The sequence below is a fragment of the Hemicordylus capensis genome, chromosome 3 (genome assembly GCF_027244095.1).
Source record: "Hemicordylus capensis ecotype Gifberg chromosome 3, rHemCap1.1.pri, whole genome shotgun sequence".
NCBI lineage: Eukaryota > Metazoa > Chordata > Lepidosauria > Squamata > Cordylidae > Hemicordylus > Hemicordylus capensis.
The window spans coordinates 350,875,967-350,898,396 of record NC_069659.1 but is presented as its reverse complement, the minus strand read 5'-3'; the positions used below and the strand labels follow the sequence as shown (position 1 = coordinate 350,898,396).

The window sequence follows — 22,430 nt, the reverse complement described above, 5'->3', positions numbered from 1 at the left end:
TAACACATGGCAATTAACCACACTAACATATACACAGATGGCACAGTACAAATTAATTATTATTATTATGGAAAATCACATAGCAATAATATTTGGATATAAGATCAGAAGATTTGCTGCCTTTAATAAGTGGAGCCTTTAAAAGGCTGTAACTAGACAAATGAGGTAACGACTCAGAGGATAGCACAAACAATAAAGAAGAGCATTCAGCACATCCAGATACACTAAGCAGATAGAAAAACAGAGAAAGAGAAGGCAGGAGAATGGCTGTGATGCAGATATTTTTCCTTGCTTTGTTGGTGGGTCTGCTAACTCTGTATTTTCTGAAACAGCTCTGGTCACGCAGACACTACCCTTATGGGCCTCTTCCACTTCCTCTCATTGGAGACATGTGGCAGATTGGAATCAGACTTTATCAAGATACTCTTATTAAGGTACTTCTTTCTAAATAATTAACCAACTAAGTAACAGGAATAGTAAAGAGCACTGTGAATTATTATCTTCCTGTGATTACCTGTGGATAAAAGTATTGTGTGGTTACAATGTTAAGGCACAAATTTAAGATGGAAAATGAATATGTGAAATTTAGAGGATTTAAGGGTTTCTGTTTAGCAGAGATCTTTTCAATGTTATATTGGGTCACCTATCCAGCAAAACTACTGGTTGCTTTACAGCTGTTACATATCCTATCATATACTTAATTAAACAATCAATGTCAGTCCGATAAGGTTTTCAGTTTCTTACAGTTCAGCCCAATATTTATTTTTATTTTATGTATTAAAAAATTAACACATTTATTATTTTATTCATAAAACACAACTAACAACTTTATGACAACCAATAAATAATAAATTGATTAAACAATAGAAAAAAATGAATAAAACAGTTATGGTGATGTAATACTGTGCTCCTGGGCTTATGGGTTTGGTAAGCAACCCCAACGCTGTTCAGAATGAACAGTTGCACAATTCATGACAACGGGGGAAACTGAAAACATAATAACGTATGAACAGCCCTGCTGGATCAGGCCCAAGAATGCCCATCTAGTCCAGCATCCTGTTTCACACACTGACCCACCAGATGCCGCTGGAAGCCTACAGGCAGGAGCTGAGGGCATGCCCTCCCTCCTGCTGTTACTCCCCTGTAACTGAGGAAGTACTGCTTGTGCAATGCCCATTCTTAACAGTGTCAGGGCTTCATATCAAGTCCATAGCAGCCCTGGGGTGCAATGTTAAATCTCCATAATGCTGTGCATCATGGCAGTGAGTAAAAATAAAAAGACACAGTCAAAGGCAGAAGCATCGAATGTATTGAAGATTAATATCCTGGGCAAATTCAAACAAACTTAGCATTTAAAACGATAGAATACAGAGAGTGAAGGTTTGTAACACACATAGATCAGGCAGGGGGATACAACAAATAATTTAATGAAGGTCTTCTGGTTCTTTAGCACAGGCAGGGGAAAGAGACTGCATCCCAGTTAGGGGTGTGGTAGCAGATTAGAACCAGGTTTGATTTGAACTGGACCGGTTCAAGCTCAACCCAGACTGCCCGCCCCCAAAAGGGGGCTGGTCCGAGTCTGAACTGAACTGGGCACGGTTTGGATCAAATCAGTTTGGCCTGGTTTGACCCAGTCTGAGAGGCTATGTTTGTAAAGGGGAATCCAGTGAGGGGATAGGTAAGGGGATTCTTACCTCTAAAGGAGTTCAAAGGGTGGGAGGAGGCAGGCGAGAGGGTACCTTACTGGTGGCAGCACAGTAGTGGCAGTAGTGTCTCCTTGGTGGTGGCCCCTGTAGGCCCCACCAGCACTCCCCCCATCCCATCTGGTGCCCCCAGCCCCAGCCAGTGCTCCCCTGCCACAGACATTGCCCCCTGCCCCAGCCAGGGCTTCTCCTGCCCCAGCCAGCACTCCCCCCACCCCTGCTGGTGCTCCCCCCTGCACATGCGCAGAGGCCAGAACGTTAGTGCCGGCAGGGCCTAGAGGGTCTGCTACTGCCAAGGAACTATCACCACTACACTGCTGTGCTACCACCGGCAAGGTGCCCTCCACCTGATCACCCTTTGAATCCTTTTATTTATTGATTGATCATATTTTTATACTGCCTGATATGTATATCTCTAGGTGGTGTACAAAATTTAAAATATTTAAGTCACAAATTAAAATACACGACAATAAAAACAATAGAATAGAATGATTAAAACAAGTTTTTAAAATTATTAAAATAAATTCTAATTAAAAGCCAGAGAGAACAGGAGGGTCTTGAGGTTCTGCCTGAAAACAAACAGAGGAGATGCTCTTTTAGAGGTAGGAATCCCCTTTGCTTGTAAAGGGGAATCACCACCAGATTTTGCCTAAAGCTAGCTTGCCTTAGGTAGCCTTTGTAAATATTTCAGTATATATTTGACTGGTTTCCATAGCAGTATAATTTCTGTCAATAAAATCACCCAAGCCCTCTGAAGAAAAAAGTGATATTATATCTTTAAAAATGAATATAAAAAATTCCTTCACTCAAAGTAAAAAATCTTGATTTGTCAATGGTTTATCAAGACATCAAATGTCCAGCAAAATAGCACCCAAAAACATTCATCCAGATCAGGTTATATGTGTCTAATGATGAACCAGTGATAAGTTAAAAAAACAACAAACCCAGATCAAACAGAGGAATATAATCGAGGTGTATACAGTTATGCATGGAGTGGAGAGGGTGGACAGAGAGAAATTTTTCTTCGTCTCTGACAACACTAGAATCAGGGGTCATCCCATGAAACTGAAGGTCGGGAAACTTAGGACCGACAAGAGGAAGTACTTTTTCACATAGCGCATAATTAATCTATGGAATTCTTTGCCATGGGATGTGGTGATGGCCACCAGCTTGGATGGCTTTAAAAGGGGCTTAAACAGATTAATGGTGGACAGGTCTATCAATGGCTACTAGTCTGGTGGTTGTGGGCCCTCTCCAGCCTCAGAGGTACAATGCCTCTCAATACCAGTTGCAGGGGAGCAAAAGCAGGAGAGAGGGCATGCACATACCTCTTGTCTGTGGGCTCCCCAGTGGCATCTGGTGGGCCACTGTGTGAAACAGGATGCTGGACTAGATGAGCCTTGTGCTGATCCAGCAGGGCTGTACTTATGTTCTTAACAACTCAGTTTTTAGAATGAAGTTCTTTCTTGTCCCCATAAATTACTGCAATGTGGTTTAATATCATAAATCCACACAAAAATGTGTACATGAACTACTGCATTAATCTATCTCAAAATGTTACTATTCCAGCATTGCTGAAGTAGTCTCCAAAGGATATCAAAAGGCACATGGCCTTTAGGAACACAGGAAGCTGCCATATACTGAGGCAGACCATTGGTACATTTAGCTCAGGATTGTCTAGACAGACTGGCAGCGGTTTCTCCAAGATTACAGGCAGGAGTCTCTCTCAGCCAGGGGCGTAGCTATAATTGAGAGAAAGGGTTCAACGAACATGGGCTCCCAGCTCCTGAGGGGCCCCCAGATCCCTCCCTCCCAATTTTCTTCATTATCTCCCTCACTATGGGGGGCCGCCAGAGAGATGGATGAACATGGGCCCCCTCTCCCCTAACTACACCCCTGCCCTCAGCCTATCTTGGAGATGCCGGGGAGGGAACTTTGAACCTTCTGCATGCAAGCAGGCAGATGCAAATCCCAGAGCAGCACCATCCCTTAAAAGGAATATCTTCCAATGCTCACATGCAGTCTCCCATTCAAATGCAAACTAGGGGAACCCTGCTTAGCGAAGGGGACAATTCATACTTGCTACCAGAAGACCAGCTCCCTCTAATATCTGGTGATCTCTTCAGTCACACCTATCTCACACCTTCCTTACAAGTAAATGCTGAATAAAGATGTGTAGGTAGAACAGAACAGTTTGTTGAATAAAGATGTGTAGGTAGAACAGAAACAAACAACACAGGTAGTTTTGCCTGCTTTCCTTATATCCACTTGCAACATGATCAGTATGGTGCAATATGGCCTAGATTCTGCTGCACCATAACATCTAATCTACCTCCCACCTTCTTTCCAGCAGAACTTTTGGTACCAAACACACTTCACAAGCTGTTCCCAACAAAGAAGAGGGAAATTTTTGGCTTGTGGGAGGAAATGAAAGCAGTCAAGCAACCGTACATACACCTTTCCATATTCTCTCCCCAGAAACCACCTCTGGTCTATATCACTGGCAATATTAGTATGCTTAAGCCTTCAGGACAGGGGCTTAAACTTTAGTATGCCAAAAGATCCCTAACTAGATTTGGGGAGAATATGGCTGTCAAAAATTTCTCAGGGGGAGAATATGCGAAGGTGGGTGGGTGAGGGATTCTGCTGTATTTCTACTGAATGCTTGAATTTTCTCTTAAATTCTCAGGAGGGTATTTTTCTGAAGCACAGCAGCTGGCTTACTGGGGCAAGGGTTCCTGGGGTGGGTGTGTATAAACCCAATGTATTAAAGAGAAATAAAGGTCTGTCTTTTGTAAGTAAGCTTACAAATTGCAAATTGCAAGTAAGTAATATAACTGATGCAGAACAGAAAATACAGAGCTATTGGCATGCAGCATTATTCATCTCTCAGAGTCTGAATACATGGATTAGGAACATAGGAAGTTGCCATATACTGAGTCAGACCATTGGTCCATCTAGCTCAGTATTGTCTACACAGACTTCTCCAGGGTTGCAAACAGGAATCTTTCTCAGCCTATCTTGGAGATGCCAGGGAGGGAACTTGGAACCTCAGATGCTCTTCCCAGAGCGGCTCCATTCCCTAAGAGGAATATCTTACAGTGCTCACACATGTAGTCTCCCATTCAGATGCCACCAGGGTAAACCTGCTTAACTAAGGGGACAATTCATACTACCACAAGACCAGCTCTTATCAAATACTGTCTGCCTTCGGCTCACACATTAACAAAACAAGGCAGGTAGTGCTTTTTGGTGGGTGTGGAGAGGAGGGCAATTCACTTTAAAAAACAGAAGTTTCTGCTCATTCAATTCCCTCCACCAATTATTATCCTTAAGGTATTCTGGAGGTCTGCTTTCTCTGTTAGCCATGCCCCCAAAGAACTACCTCTGGATAAAAAAATTATCCTGGTGTGTGAAAATCCAAGAGATAAGAAATAGTGACTAGGCGATGTATTCTCTCGAATTTTCTCATCCATAAGCTACCAATATTGTAATGCACCAGAAGATTTGATGGAGGTGAAGAAGCTTCTGGCTACATGCAGTTCTCTCCTTTGCCCATTCTCTTTCCTGGTTTCACCTTTCTTCTCTGGGCAGAACTAGACAAAATGAAGTGAGATCTGTGACTGGAGCTCCTACACTTGTTGCAAATTGCAAATGCAACCATGAAAGATATTTGGAGTTTAACCCTTTCCCCTTGTGCTATTTCCCTGTTTGAACTCCCCCACCCTAGCCCCTGCCATTTCTCCTGCAAAGTAAAACATACTGGTACCCACCTCCTGGGTTGTATTTGCCATCATCTAGTAGCAAAATAGCGAGTAGCAAAAAACCTTGGTTTGCCTTTGAATGGGTGAATAATGTCTGCTGTAAGATATTCCCCTTAGGGGATAAGAACATAAGAACATAAGGTTGGGGCTATAACTCAGTGTAAGAGCATCTGCCCTGCATGCAGAAGGTCCCAAGTCCAATCCCTTCAGATATTATTGGGAAAGGCTCTTACCTGAAACTCTGAAGAGTTGCTGCTAGTTAGTATAGACCAAGGTTGCACAACTTTGGCCCTCCTGCTGGTGTTGGCTCACAACTCCCACAGTCCATGGCTATTGGCCACTGATGATGGGCATTGTAGTCCAAAAACAGTCAGGAGGGTCAAGGTTTGTGCAGCTGTGGTGTAGACAATACTGAGCTACATGGGTCAATGCTCTGACATGGTGTAAGGCGGATTTCTATGTTGCTATGTTCCTATCACAGGGGCGTGGGGACAATTGAGCAAGGGGGACAACTGTCCCTTGGCTGGTAGTGTCTGGAGGCCCCACCAAGGCACACCCTCAGCCCGGGTGACACCTTGCCTTCTCCCACACCCAGCCAGCAAATGAAGCATTCATTGCTGGGAGTACAAGCTATGCCCCTCTTCTCCCCAGCCAGTGTTTCACTGAAACACTGGCTGGCCTGGTGGCAGCGGGCGGGGGGGGGGAGCCCAATAAGCCAGCATTTCAATGAAATGCTGACCAGAGAGCTTGGGAGAGGGTCTGAATGGACCTTCTCCAGGGCAGTGGCCACGCTGCCCTGCATCTGACATCAGACTCAGAGGGCATGGCCCATGAATGGGGCCCATCATCCCCTACAGAGCTTCCTCAGTCAGTGGTTCATGCAATTGCTGACTGGGAAAGGAGCTCCCAGTCACTGATTCCATGAACTGCTCAGTGGGGAAGCTCTGATGGGCCCTGTTCCTGGTACTGGCATGTGACCATACCCACTGTGTCTGATGTGAGATGCAGGGGCATAGCTTAGGGGGTGTGCCCAATTATAAATACTAGGGAGCAGGGGAGCAACTGGAGGACTGTGTCCTCCCGCCACAAGCAAGCTCCCTACACCCCTGTGACAGAGAGTTAAATGTGGCCAGAAGTTCACACTTCTACCTGAAATAATCTATTTTGTGTGACTGCAACACCTCTTCTCTATTTTGATCCAAATAGCAACAGCCAAAGCAACATGGGAACAAGAGACTTGTGACCCCTTTCCTTAATGCTGTAACAAAAGAAGACGGTGAGTTGTTGGTGAAGAGTATGGGGTTTTACTGGTCTACTCCACAGAGATATCACAGGGAAATGTCAAGCTGAAGGAAATATCTGAATATTACCTGGGGATTTATCCAACAGGTGAGCTCGGGAAATAGCAGTTGCACGGTTACGTCATTAGGCATTGAGAATGCCACTTAATCTCTTACATCAGCTATTAAATGAGTAGCAACAAAGACAAGAAGGGAGGCATTGCTGCGATTTGACCATGGACGGAACTATGATCAGGCAAGGGGAGACAGTTGTCTGGGGGCCCTACTGCCTTGAGGGGCCCCCCAGAGACATGTCACATGACTCCCCATTGCCCACCCGCCCAGCCCCAAGGCCCCTTACTCAGCCAGTCTCCCTTGCCCTGTTCGTCCTCTCTCCTGCTTGCCCTCCTGACCGGATAATAATTAATAATAATAACAGAATATAGAATAGAATAGAATAGAATATTGTGTATTATCAATATCAAAGTCCTACAGCAAGCAAGCAGAACCCTATATATGGGTGGAGGGGTAACCACAAAAAGGAATTCACATTCTACCTCCATTACTGGCAAAGGCTGGGCCGACCAGCCTGGGTAGAGTGTCTTCAGAGGACTGTGGTGGGTAAGGACAGCCCCACTCTGCCTGCCTCCTTCCTTCGGCACTCTCTGGAAGCCCCGCCCACCCACCGATCAGCTGAGAGGTGGGGAGAGAAGGAGCTCTAGCAGTTTGCAGGCTACTTAGATTTCCGGCCAGGATTCAAACTGGTGTTGTCCAGAGTAGAGAGAGAATGTGAAAGAATGGTAAATCTACTCACCACTTTAAAAAGGTACATCTTTCTTCCCTGCTGAGCAAAGAGGCACCATTTAGAACATCAGATGTAAGAACAGCCCTGCTGGATCAGGCCCAAGGCCCATCTAGTCCAGCATCCTGTTTTGCACAGTGGCACAACAGATGCCGCAGGAAGCCACAGGCAGGAGTTGAGGGCATCCCCTCTCTCCTGCTGTCACTCCCCTGCAACTGGGACTCAGAGGTATCCTGCCTTTGAGGCTGGCGATGGCCCACAGCCCTCTGACTAGTAGCTGTTGATAGACCTCTCCTCTATGAAGTTATCCAAACCCTTCTTAAAGCCAGGTTGTTGGCTGTCACCACATCTTGTGGCAGAGATTTCCACAAGTGGATTATGCGTTGTGTGAAAAAGTACTTCCGCTTGTTGGTCCTAGATTTTCTGGCAATCAATTTCATGGGATGACCCCTGGTTCTAGTGTTATGGGAGAGGGAGAAGAATTTCTCTCTATCCACTTTTTCCACACCATGCATGATTTTATAAACCTCTATCATGTCTACCCGCAGTCATCTTTTTTCTAAACTAAAAAGCCTCAGGTGTTGTAGCCTTGCCTCATAAGAAAGGTGCTCTAGACCCCTGATCATCTTGATTGACCTCTTCTGCACCTTTTCCAGTTCAACAATGTCCTTTTTTAGATGTGGTGATTTAAAAGTGATGATTCTCTATATTTAGCAGGGAGAGAGCAACTGGCCCTGTCCATCCCCAGCACAGTGCCTTTCAGTGGTTCCCGCTGGTGTCTGTCTTATGTGGGTTTTTTGTTTGTTTGTTTGTTTTTAGATTGTGAGCACTTTGGGGACAGGGAGCCATTTTATTTATTTATTTATTTATTTATTTATATCTATGTAGGTGGCCTTGGAAACTCTTGTTGAAAAATGGTATATACACAAGTGCACCTAGGTAATTTTGGAGCCTGAACCTAGAAGCCTTTGATGGCATCCAAATTTGCCTGCAAACTAACTTCTGTGGTGATCTCTGGAGTACAGATGCGGGAAAATTAGTAGAAGGTTAAGAACATAAGAGCACACAGTGACCCAAAAGATGCCTCTGGGGAACCCTCAGGCAAGAGGTGAGGGCATGCCACCTCTCCTACCGTTGCTCCCCTGCAACTGCTATCGAGAAGAATAGTGCCTCTGACTGAGGCTGGAGGTGGTCCACAGCCTGTCCTCCATCAATTTGAGGTGGAGGTGGTCCTGATAGACCTGTCCTCCATCAATTTGACTAAATCCCATTTAAAGTAACCCAAGCTGGAAGCCATCACTACATCACATGGCAAGGAATTCCATAGATTAATTATGCTCTGTGTAAAAAAAGTGCTTCCTCTTGTCAGTAGGGGTGTGCATGGAACTGGCTCGTTGGTTTGGTTTGAGTCCAAGCTGGACCTGAACTGGACCAGGCCAGTTCAGTCCGGCACTCCCTCAAACCCCTTGAACCCAGGGCAGGGGGGAGCTTTCTGCAAGCTTTTTTCCGGTCCGTGGGTCCGTGAGTGAAATACTTTTTTTCACTTACCCCCTCTGGGGGAGTTGTTCGAGGCAACAGGGGATGGGGTCTGTGGAGGTTCCCCCTCCTCCTGCCAGCCTCCCTTAAGGCATAATTCAGCCATTTGTCTGCTCTTTGGTGGCTCAGTGGCCTTCCCCTCTTGACGTGGTGGCCATTTTGGAGGCTGCCACACCTGCGCAATGGGCCTCTGTATGGCCTGGGTCAGTTAAAAAAAACACAAAAAACCTTGCAGACCCCCAGAGGTGTCTGGTCCAGGGTAAGACTGAACAGGAGGTGGTTCAGTTCGACCCCAAATGGTCGAACCAAACCGGTTCAAAATTGGACCTGTTTGCAGATCACTACTTGTCAGTCTTAAATTTCCTGACCTCCAGTTTCATGGGATGACCCCTGTTTCTAGTGTTGTGAGAGAGGGCGAAAAACGTTCTCTCTGTCCACGTTCTCTACTTCATGCATAATTTTATACAGCTTGATCATGTCTCCCCTTAGTTGCCTCTTTTCCAAAGTAAGGAACTCCAGATGATGTAGCCTAGCCTCATAAGGAAGGTGCTCCAGGTCCTTGATCATCTTGGTTGCCCTCTGCTGCACCATTTCCAGTTCTACAATATCCTTCTTGAATTACAGTGATCAAAACTGTACACTGTACTCCAGATCTGGCCACACCATAGATTTGTATAAGGGCATTATAATATTAGCATTTTTATTTTCAATCCTGGATAATTGAATTCTGTGTATTCATGGGGGTTAGGTTCCTGGAGGCTGGGAAATAGCGGTGAAAACGGGCCAAAATGGTGTGTGTGTGTTAAATAAATAAATTGCCCTACCATGGTCCGTGGGTCTCCAGCACTCCAGCAATGCCCCCCAAAAGTGCCCAAATCCTCCCTCCCTGCAAAAAATTAGTGATTTTTAGACCTTTTAAAAAAGAAAATAGGCCACAAAATTGATTCACAAAATGGCAACCAGAAATTACCTCTATGGTCATTTCCAGCTGCCCCCAATCCATGGATATGTGGATTTAAAACACTCCCCCCCCCATTTTTTCCTCATGTATACCAAGGTTGGGTGGCAATTACCCGATGGCAGATAAATGAAATCGCAGGTGTCGGATATACAAATATCGAGGTTTGCCTGTACTTCCATTGCATGATATATTGTTATATTCCCTGCTAACTTGGCAAGGAGGCACCTTCTAAGGTGGTGTTTTTCTTTATTTAGCAGAGGGTAGGGATGTGCAAAAAATTTCGGGCACAGAACGATCTGTGCCCGAAACGAACAATTTCGGGTGATTCGGGGCCGAACCGAATCACCCCTGATGTCCCCCGATATTTTTCGGGCACGAGCCGAATCACCCGAATTTCGGGCATGAAAAATTCGGGTGATTTGGTTCACGGTTGATTTTTGGCAATTTTTTAAAGTTTTAGTGACTTTGGGGCAGTTCGGGGGCATAGCATGGGATATGGGCAAAAGTAGTGGGGTGGGGTGGTAGTGCCTAATGGGTGCAGGCTACCACCCCAATTTCAGGGGGATTGGGCAAAGGGCTGATTTTTGGTAAATTTCTGAAAATTTCATGTCTTTGGGGCATATTGGGGCATATTGGGGCAGAAAGTGGGGCCTAGGGCAGAATAGTGGGGTGGGGTGGTAGTGCCTAATGGGTGCAGGCTACCACCCCTATTTCAGGGGGATTGGGCAAAGGGCTGATTTTTGGTAAATTTCTGAAAATTTCATGTCTTTGGGGCAGATTGGGGCAGATTGGGGCAGAAAGTGGGGCCTGGGGCAGAATAGTGGGGTGGGGTGGTAGTGACTAATGGGTGGAGGCTACCACCCCAATTTCAGGGGGTTTGGACAAAGGGCTGATTTTTTGAGAATTTTTGAAGTTTTAGTGACTTTGGGGCAGTTTGGGGGCAGAAAGTGGATCTGCCCCAAAATAGTGGGCTGGGGTGGTAGTGCCTAATGGGTGGAGGCTACCACCCCAATTTCAGGGGGATTGGGCAGAGGGCTGATTTTTTGAGAATTTTTGAAGTTTGGGTGTCTTTGGGGCAGATTGGGGGCAGAAAGTGGATCTGCCCCAAAGGAGTGGGGTGGGCTGGTAGATAGTGCCTTAAGGGTGGAGGCTACCACCCATCCCCAATTTAAGAGTGATTGGGCAGAGGGGTGAATTATGGTGAATTTATTTGTATGAGGTTTGTCTTCATAAGGTGAAGTGTGCTAAATTGATTACTTCCTCATATTATTCATAGTAAAAGGAAAGTGTGGAAAAGTGAAAGTGGGGTCATGAGAGTTGTTTAATTGAAAAATATCTCATTTGCTATGATAGAATGAGAATTCACACCTCAGAAAAGGTGTGAATTCTCATTCTATCATAGCAAATGAGATATTTTTCAATTAAACAACTCTCATGACCCCACTTTCACTTTTCCACACTTTCCTTTACTATGAATAATATGAGGAAGTAATCAATTTAGCACACTTCACCTTATGAAGACAAACCCCATACAAATAAATTCACCATAATTCACCCCTCTGCCCAATCACTCTTAAATTGGGGGTGGGTGGTAGCCTCCACCCATTAGGCACTATCTACCAGCCCACCCCACTCCTTTGGGGCAGATCCACTTTCTGCCCCCAATCTGCCCCAAAGACACCCAAACTTCAAAAATTCTCAAAAAATCAGCCCTCTGCCCAATCCCCCTGAAATTGGGGTGGTAGCCTCCACCCATTAGGCACTACCACCCCACCCCACTCCTTTGGGGCAGATCCACTTTCTGCCCCCAAACTGCCCCAAAGTCACTAAAACTTCAAAAATTCTCAAAAAATCAGCCCTTTGTCCAAACCCCCTGAAATTGGGGTGGTAGCCTCCACCCATTAGGCACTACCACCCCACCCCACTATTCTGCCTCAGGCCCCACTTTCTGCCCCAATATGCCCCAATCTGCCCCAAAGACATGAAATTTTCAGAAATTTACCAAAAATCAGCCCTTTGCCCAATCCCCCTGAAATTGGGGTGGTAGCCTGCACCCATTAGGTACTACCGCCCCACCCCACTACTTTTGCCCAGATCCCATGCTATGCCCCCGAACTGCCCCAAAGTCACTAAAACTTTAAAAATTCACCAAAAATCAGGATTTTGCCCAATCCCCCTGAAATTGGGGTGGTAGACTCTACCCATTGGGCACTACCACCCCACCCCAAAATTTTGCCCCTGGGCCCCTTTTTACCCCCCCGAATCGATTTGGATTTGGATTAAATCCGAATCCGAACCGAATCAAGGGTGATTCGGGTGACCCAGATTCGGGCACAAAACAGAACAGGGGTGATTCGGTTCGGGTTCGAGCCGAATCACCCGAAATCCCGAATTGCACACCCCTAGCAGAGGGAGAGTAACTGGCCCTATCCACGCTATCCACCCCCAGCATAATACTTCCAGTGACTGTTGCTGGTGTCTATCTTATGTTTCTTTTTAGATTGTGAGCCCTTTGGGTACAGGGAGCCATCTTATTTGTTTATTATTTCTCTGTGTAAACCGCCCTGAGCCATTTTTGGAAGGGCGGTACAGACATCAAATAAATAAGTAAGTAAATAAATAAATGGGGCAAAAATATTATGGGACCTTCGACTACAAACAGACAAACATCTGCCACACAATACACTAGATATAACTGTAGTGGAGAAGAAAGAAAAACAAATCAAAATAATCAACATAGCAATACCAGGTGATAGCAGAATAGAAGAAAAAGGTGAAATTCCAAAACAACTTGAAGAGCACCTCAACACCATAGGGGCCACAGAAATCACCATCAGCCAATTACAAAAAGCAATTTTACTGGGAACAGCCTATATTCCGCGATAACATCTATAATAATAACAGCAACAACACTGATAATAAAATTAAGCCATCCCAGGTCCTTGGGAAGGACTCAATGTCTGGATAAAACAAACCAGTCAATAACACCTGACTGAGTAAATAATAATAATAATAATAATAATAATAAAATATATGATTTATATTCCCTTCTGTTATATCACAGCTAGCATTATATTACCACTATGTTATATTACATCTGGCCAAAGACCATAATAAAGGATTCACAGAACTTAACATAACTTACAGAATTGAACATACATGCAACTAATGCAAACCATACACAAACCAAAAATACTTATTTCTCATTTCTCCACAGTGAGCAAGCCCTGACTCCTTGGATACTCAAAGGAAGGGAAGAATGGGGGCTTCTTGAGCATTTTCTAAAGCAAACACAGCTGGACAGTACCAGAGACATAATAATGTTATGACAGAGGTAGATTCTGCATCAGCATTGCAATGCTTAGAATCTAAAAGATTGATTAGTTCTTGTACTCATAGGCATGATCTGCACTGCTATTCCTTTAGCTGAATTTTTACCAGAACTTTTGGAAGCAATAAAGCAATCTGAAGTTTTTGGAGCAGTAATTTATTACTGATTTTGAATGTCTTTAGATCTTGTATATTCAAATGGAGACATCTGGAAGCAGCAGAGGCTGATTGGGCAAATGACTATGAAGAAGCTGGGATCGGAAAAGAAAGGCATAGAGCACCAAATAGAAGAGGAGGCCCGGCAGCTTGTGGAGACTTTTGCACGTGTGAAGAGTATGTGATTCTAAGAAACTATGCTGGAACATGTCCCAGCCTGCACCTTGTATATAATCTCTGTATATTTTGGAATGGAGCTAGATGCACATTTATTCATTTTTGAATACAAAAACCCCACAAAAAGCTAGAGGAGATCTCAGTAGCCTTCCTAGCTACATATGAAACGTCACTCTCCTTACAATCTGGAGAGACAAATGAACATGTTATGTTCAACACTTGTACAACAAGTGTACAGTGTACATATGTTGAGTCATTCACAAGCTATGTTGAACACAGGTACAGAAGTACACTTCCTATCTGTACCATGCACTTGAAGGCCCTGTTTCCATTTTAAAATTAGCACAGGTACAGTCGTAAGAACATAAGAACAGCCCTGCTGGATCAGGCCCAAGGCCTATCTAGTCCAGCATCCTGTTTCACACAATAGCCCACCAGATGCCTCTGGGGAGTCCACAGGCAAGAGGTATGTGCATGCCCGCTCTCCTGCTGTTGCTTCCCTGCAACTGGTATTTAGAGGCATCATGCCTCTGAGGCTGGAGGTGGCCTATCGACACCAGATTAGTAGTCATTGATAGACCTGTGCTCCACGAATTTGTCTAAGCTGCTTTTAAAGCTATCCAAGCTAGTGGCCTTCACCATTCATTCTCACAAACACATGTACGAATGTACAGACATCCGTAGCATAATGTTTGAATTGGGCTAGAATTAATCAAAGTCTGCAAACACCTTCATTTGCAGGTAAGCCTCTCGACCCTTTATTACCCATCACTACTTCAGTCTGCAATGTGATTTGTGCTATGGCTTTTGGACACCGATTTTCAGTTAAAGATGAAGAGTTCCAGAAACTCATAGAAGCCATTGATGTTGCCTTAAAATGTGGAGGTAGCTTCGTTTATGCTGTGAGTAATCTCTTTCTTTCCTACTGAGCCTTCCAAAGGCCCTAACTCCTTACCGATGTTCAGAGAGCCATTACGGGGACAGTAGGAGTGTTGTACATAGAAAAGAGAGACCTGGGTTGAAATCTCCCTCCCTCAAGCCTTGGTAAGTCACTATCCCTCAGCCTAACCTACCGAACAGGGTTGCTGTGAGGATAAAAGAAGGAGGGAGATCGTGTACCAAACTCTTTTTGGATAAAGGATGGACCAAAAAAATATGAACAACTATAAATAATTCAGTTGAAATTTTACACTTGAACTTTGACTATCCACAACTGACCAGATCTCTTGATTTTATTATCTAACTTGAAACTGGGCAATTCTTAAATCTAAGGCTTTGGGAGGGAGTGGGGAGGAAAACATGGGATTAGTGATTTCTCACAGCAACAAAATAGATTTGATTGCAAAGGATCTGTCTTCACTTTCCGCAATCCATCTTGGCTAGAAGTAATCTGGAGTGAACAGGTTAATTTCCCAGATGTCCACTGGAAACTCCAAAAAATAATAATCCGGATTCAAACTGGTGTTATCCAGAGGCATTGGAAAATCCTATAGAAATAATGGTATATGTTGTTTTTGTCTGTTGTGAATAATGTAATGCATACATTTCAGGAGGGCTGCTAACCTCTACAAATCCTAGAGGAGCTGTAGCATCTGAGAGGGTGATTGGCTCAGCTTTGAACTTAATCTGCTTTTGAAGCACAATATTATTATTATTATCTATTTGTACACAGCCTACCAGATCTTATTGACTGGATTTGGTACCTTAATTATCAGGCCCTTTCCAAGGGTCTAGGATAACTATTTATTATTATTATTATTATTATTAATTTATTAATTTATTTATTTACACAGTCAGACAGGTGTTATTGACAGGTTTGTTTTATCCAGACATCGAGTCCTTCCAAAGGACCTGGGATGCCAGAATTTTAGTGTCAATGTTGTTGCTGTTATAGATATCGTCGCAGAATATAGGCTGTTTCCAGTAAAGCTGCTTTTTGTAATTGGCTGATGGTGATTTCTGTGGCCCCTATGGTGTAGAGATGCTCTTCAAGGTCTTTTGGAACTGAACCGAGGGCGCCAGTTACAACTGGGATTATTTTGGTCTTCTTCTGCCACAGCCTTTCAATTTCAGTTTGTAGATCTTTGTATTTGGTGATTTTTTCTATTTCTTTTTCTTCTATTCTGCTATCCCCTGGTATTGCTATGTCAATTATTTTAACTTGTTTTTCTTTCTTCTCCACTACACTTATATCTGGTGTATTGTGTGGCAGATGTTTGTCTGTTTGTAGTCGGAAGTCCCATAATATTTTTGCATCTTCATTTTCTTCAACTTTTTCAGTTATATGGTCTCACCCATTTTTGGCTAAAGGTAGCTTGTATTTTTTGCAGATGTCCCAGTGTATCATCCCTGCTACCTTGTCATGCCTTTGTTTGTAGTTAGTCTGTGCGATCTTTTTACAACAGCTGATTAGGTGGTCCACTGTTTCACCTGCTTCTTTACAAAGGTGGCACTTGCTGTTTGTTGTTGATTTTTCGACTTTTGCTCTTATTGCATTTGTTCTTAGTGCCTGTTCTTGAGCAGCCAGTATTATTATTTATTATTATTTATTTACAGGTGTTATTGACTGGTTTGTTTTATCCAGACATCGAGTCCTTCCCAGGGACCTAGGATGGCTGAATTTTATTGTCAATGTTGTTTCTGTTGTTATAGATATCGTCACAGAATATAGGCTATTCCCGGTAAAGCTGCTTTTTGTAATTGGCAGATGGTTATTTCTATTATTATTATTATATTATTTTACACAGTCAGACAGGTGTTATTGACTGGTTTGTTTTATCCAGACATCGAGACCTTCCCAAGGAGCTGGGATGCCAGAATTTTATTGTCAATATTGTTGCTGTTGTTATAGATATCGTTGCAGAATATAGGCTGTTCCCAGTAAAGCTACTTTTTGTAATTGGCTGGTGGTGATTTCTGTGGCCCCTATGGTGTTGAGGTGCTCTTCAAGGTCTTTTGGAACTGTACCCAGGGCGCCAATTACCACTGGGATTATTTTGGTCTTTTTCTGCCACAGCCTTTCAATTTCAATTTGTAGATCATTGTATTTGGTGATTTTTTCCATTTCTTTTTCTTCTATTCTGCTATCCCCTGGTATTGCTATGTCGATTATTTTGACTTGTTTTTCTTTCTTCTCCACTACCGTTATATCTGGTGTATTGTGTGGCAGATGTTTGTCTGTTTGTAGTCAGAAGTCCCATAATATTTTTTCATCTTCATTTTCTACAACGTTTTCAATTTTATGGTCCCACCAATTCTTGGCTACAGGTAGCTTATATTTTTTGCAGATGTTCCAGTGTATCATCCCTGCTACTGTGTCATGTCTTTGTAGTCAGTCTGTGCGATCTTTTTACAACAGCTGATGAGGTGGTCCACGGTTTCATCTGCTTCTTTACAAAGGCGGCACTTGCTGTTTGTGGTTGATTTTTCGACTTTTGCTCTTATTGCATTTGTTCTTAGTGCCTGTTCTTGCGCAGCCAGTATTAAACCCTCTGTTTCTTTCTTCAAGTTGCCATTCTTAAGCCATTGCCAGGTCTTGGTGATGTCTGATTTTCCACTTATATTGTGCAAATATTGACCATGCAGGGGCTTATTTCTCCATTTTTCTGCTCGGTTCTTGACTTGTTCTTTCTTGTAGGCCTGCTTTCTTTCATTGGTGTTGAATAGTTTCGCATTATTTACCATTTGAAGTGCTTCTTCTTCACTGTCCATTATATATTCTTCAAGGCCTCTTTTCTCCTCCTCTACTGTTTGATGGACTTGCAGCATTCCTCTTCCACCTGAGCTGCGAGGGAGGTATAGCCTATCTACATCACTGCGGGGGTGCAGAGCATGATTGATGGTCATGATTTTCCTTGTCTTACGATCTAGCGTCTCTAGCCGTGCCTGGGTCCAGTCTATTATTCCTGCAGTGTATCTGATAACAGGTATAACCCAGGTGTTTATGGCTTGTATGGTGTTCCCGCCATTGAGTTTGGACTTTAAGATTTTTCTAACTCTCCTGATGTATTCACTTCTAATTTTTCCTTTAACTTCAGTGTGTGCAATGTTATCAGCCTGGAGAATGCCCAAGTATCTGTAATGTTCTTTCTCTTCCAGGTTCTTGATCTTGCTTCCATTGGGCAGTTCTATTCCTTCTGTTTTTGTTGTTTTCCCTCTGTTCATTATTAATGCAGCACTCTTGTCTAGTCCAAACTCCATTGCTATATCGCTACTGAATATACGGACAGTGTTTAGCAGTGATTCGATTTCAGACTGCGACTTTCCATACAACTTCAGATCGTCCATGTACAGCAGATGGTTGATTTGACTTGATGTTTTAGATGTTTGGTATCCAGGCCTGTTTTGTTTAGTATTTGTGAAAGTGGGGTCATGGCGATTACAAAAAACAGAGGGGATAGTGAGTCCCCTTGGAAAATGCCTCTTCTAATGCTAACCTGTCCGAGTGCCTTGCCATTGATTGTTAACCGTGTACTCCACCTGCTCATTGCTTTTTAAATAAATATCTGAATGTTTTTGCTGACACCAGTTATTTCTAAACATTTTAGTATCCATGTGTGAGGCAATGAATCGAAGGCTTTCTTGTTGTCAATCCATGCAACACTTAGATTAGTTTTTCTTCTCTTGCAGTTTTCTAAAATCATTTTGTCAAACAGCAGCTGGTCTTTTGTGCCTCTGGTGTTTGGGCAATTTCCTTTCTGTTCAACTAGAAGCTGTTTGTAAGTTAATAAGTGTTGCATCACTTCATCTGCTATTATTCCAGTTAATAATTTGAACATGGTTGGCAGGCAGGTTATCGGTCTATAATTACTTGGAACTGCAACTTTTGCTGGGTCTTTCATGATGAGATGAGTTTTCCCAGTTGTTAGCCATTGTTCAATATCACCTCCTTGCAAAATGTGATTGAACTGTTTTGATAGTTGTTTATGAAGGCTTGTTAGGTGTTTAAGCCATAAGCCATGCAGTTCATTGTCACCTGGCGCAGTCCAATTTTTAATTTTCTTTGCTCTTTCACTTATTAATTCTGGTGTTATTATTAGATCTTGCATTTGTTGGTTACATTTTTTGACCTCTTTCATCCAGCCTGCTTTTTTATTATAATCTAATGGATTGTCCCATAATTTCCCCCAGAATTGCACTGTTTCTTCTTTATTTGGTGTTTCTAGGTTCCTTGCAGTTTCTCCTTCTATGCTTTGGTAGAAACGTCTCTGATTCGACTGGAATTGGAGATTCTGCCTGCGTTGTGTAGTTCTGGCTTCATATCTGCTAATCTTCTTTGACACTGCTGTTATTTGCTGCTTTATTATTTCCAGGACTTCTCTAATTTTCCTTGAATCTAGGTGGTATTTTTGGATCAGATACTGTTTGGTGTTTTCATTCTTCAGCTTCTTGTATTTCATATCTTTCAATTTACTAGCATCTGATCTAAGCCTGGAGATTTTATTTTCTAATCTAATCTTCCACTTAGGTGATGTACTGCTTTCTTTTTTGACAGGTCCACTGATCTTATATCCGAGCTCTTGTGTTGTTATTGTTGCTGCACTGTACATTAGTTGGTTTGTTTCTTGCAAATTCTTGGTTGTTATTTCTGCAAGTGCAGCATTGACATCTTTTAATGCCTGAGCAAGTTGTTTTTTGGCAACTGTTTTTAGAGCTGGAAGTCGAACCCTGGTGGTTGTTTGGTTCATGTGCTCAGTTATTTTTTGCTTTAGTTCTTGTTGCTTTTCTGTTAAATGGCATTCTGGTTTTTGAGGTGAAGGCAAAGGGGAGGTTGCCTGGTTTTGATTTTGAAACAGTTCAGCAACAGTGGTATCCTCTATTTCCAACACCTCCTCCACCTGCGCCTGAGCAACTGCTTCAGTTGGTGGTAATTCTTCTTCCATATCTTGAGTCTGTGTTGCTCTTTGCAGTTCTTCCCGTTCAACTCCTGTGAATACAGGCGCGTAACAATGATAGGGCAAGGGAAGACAGTTGTCTGGGGGCCCCACTGGCTGGAGGGGCACCCCAGAGGCACCTCATGTGACTCCCCATTGCCCCCTGCCCAGCCCCATAGCCTCTCAGCCACTTGCCCTCTTCGCCGTCTCTCCTGCTTGTTCTGCTGGCCCGCAATGGAAGCAGCAGCCAAGCTGCCAAGAGCTCCTTTTCTCCCTCTTCTCAGTTGATCGGCAGGTGGGCGGGGCTTCCACGGAGGCCTCCGTGTAGGCCGCAGTGAAGCCTGAACTCGAGTAGGGCCCAAGTCAGCCAGGAAGGAGGAGGCAGCCAGAGTGTTCTCTGCAGCAGAAGACTCCTTGCTGCCCTGCTCAACCCAGACCAGCATTTGCCAGGCAGAGTGTGAACTCCTTTTTGTGGTTACCTTTCCCGCCCCCCCCCCCATATATAGGGATCTGCTTGCCATAGGGCTTGGATATGGGGTGGGGGGGGGAGGGACCGAGAAGCCTCTGAATATTTATTTTGAAACAGCTTGGAAAATTTGCTGACTTAAAAAAAACTATCTAAAAAGTCCTATAAGTGGCTTGTTTCATGGCAGAAAATTGCAAAAACTTCTGGAACAGTATTTTATTAATTTTATTCATTCATTCATTCATTTATAAATGCACTTATGTTCAAGTTGTTTTGCAGCCCAGAAGGTCTGAGTGAGAACTGTGAAGCATGTGTGGTGCTTTTATTTTATTTTTCTTGTGTGTGAACTGCTCCCCAATAACTTGCAGGGACTTCAGGGTAAATCTGGCCAACATGTGAATGCAGCACCTCCATTCCAGAGGAGATGTGTCTTAAAGGGCTTTAAAAGCCTCCTGTGAAAAACCTCCTGCAATCAAACTTGACTGAATTTGTTCAGAATTCTGAGAAAACAAACATAGGTTCACCCTGCATGGTTGAAAGTCTCCTTTGCTAATCTGCAGCGAGGGGCCCATTTTAATAATTCATCTTTCTAGTGTGTTCTAGGCATTAAAAGTAATACAAATGTATAGTACTCAATGTATATCACTATATATTGTGACGTGTGTGTGTATTCAGTGAAATGTATTTGCAGGCAGCATACTTATTTTGGAATATCAGACTTAAATCCTTGGGGGCCTGGGGTGTGCGGAGGCCCTGGACTTTGAGGGGGGGATTTTAAAATCTTGTCTCTAGGCCCACTCCAACCTTGCTACGCCCCTGTGTGAATACTTTATTTCTTATTATGAATTTTCTCTTGTCTGCTAGCCTTTGTTCTGTTATTTCTGTATCTGGATGCTTCTCTTTCCAAATTTGGTACATTCTTTTTAAATAGCCTCTTCTAGTTGGACTAGACTTGTAATAGCAGACCATTATTTCTTTGTTGGCATTTTTCGTATATTTTTTCGGTTAAGCGACGTTTCTTCCAGTAACTTTGCTGTCTTCAGCCCTGGTTGCTCAACTGAAGATCCTGAGTCCTGTTGCCCACTTGCCACCAGATGTCCAGGGACTATAGCACCTGGCGCGGTCCTTGTTGACCCGGGCGACGACCGATCCGGTATAGATTTATTAAAGTTACGTCTCACCATATTGTTGATGGGAGAGGCACTCTTTGTCTGGCTCCTCTGGTGAGACCTGTCCAGTATGGTTGGACCTCTGGCAAATCTCTCACCTTCCTCAGAGCATGCAAGCCCCACAACCACACCAAGGTAGTGCCTCACTGGGGGTTGTTGTTGTTGTTGTTGTTATTATTATTATCTGACATTGAGGTGATCCACACAATTGCCCTGGGTGGGTGGTGAGTGTGTGGGGTAAAGGCCACTTTCCAATTACCTTCCCCGCAGATGACCAAACAGATACTCTATGGCGCACCTCCTAGGTGCCCACTGTCAGCAATCTGGCCACCCAGAAGGGAAGTCCAGGAAGATAGTCCACAATACAAAGTAGGCTGCAGAAATGAAACACGGCTCAGAATTGTTCTTTATATCAGACTTGGGCTGAAAGCTGTCGACACGAGGGTTGACAAATGTTGTCTTCCAGCAACTAACAGAAAGCTGCTGATGTACTTTATAGTCCAAGCTGATAACTCTCAGCTGGCAAAGATTTAAGGCTTATCAGCCCTCTGCAAGAGGCGTTTACTCCTCCTGATAGTTTCCATCTGTGCTCTCCACCTTGTGACACGCCGTTACTGTGGAGTCAGTGGGGGTTGCCTGCATAGCTCATCTTCCAGTCTGTCCGTTGCTGTCTCTGCTGCCTCAGACTGCTGTGTGTGCTCTGACTGCTGTGCCTGCTCTGAAACATCAGCCGGACCTTCCTCAGCCATCTCTTGGGATCTGACAGCTGGGCTCTGCCCCTCAGGCACCCCTGCCTCGGCTGAAAGGCTGTCAGCTTCCCCTTCCTCCTCGCTATCTGAGATCGAGGGCATCACACCCACACAGGCAGCCCTGCTCCATGAAGCTCTGTGAAGCACAGAGCAGGGTTGGGGGATCTGGGACCAGAATTCGTTGTTCTGGCCTGCAGACATCCCTCCGTGCAACGTGTGGCACGCTCATTGCTTTGGGGATTCCCCTCTCAGATGGGCACTCCATGTGTCCATTTCTGTGACTCCTTGAGCTGTACACAGCCCAAGGAATCATACGACACCCGGTAGCTGGGTTAAGGGTGTGAGACAAGAGCACCCTTAACCTCGTCTAAAAGGTGAGTTGATTAAGGGGGGTTGGCGGGCGGGGAGCGGAGGGATCCGCAAGGATCCCACCGCTTCTCACAACCAGCCTAACCCTGTCTGGG

General features: G+C 44.0%; 1 protein-coding gene across 1 annotated transcript in view; it reads left to right on the top strand.

Annotated features, from left to right (window-relative positions):
• The first annotated feature begins 263 nt into the window (after nucleotides 1-263).
• Nucleotides 264-22,430, top strand: part of LOC128350409 (cytochrome P450 2J5-like) — a 35,841-nt gene continuing 13,674 nt past the window's right edge. Inside the window, exons 1-4 of the mRNA XM_053308678.1 lie at nucleotides 264-434; nucleotides 6,674-6,743; nucleotides 13,560-13,709; nucleotides 14,451-14,611. Coding sequence (XP_053164653.1) covers nucleotides 264-434; nucleotides 6,674-6,743; nucleotides 13,560-13,709; nucleotides 14,451-14,611 — 552 coding nt within the window. The remainder of the gene's footprint in view (nucleotides 435-6,673; nucleotides 6,744-13,559; nucleotides 13,710-14,450; nucleotides 14,612-22,430) is intronic.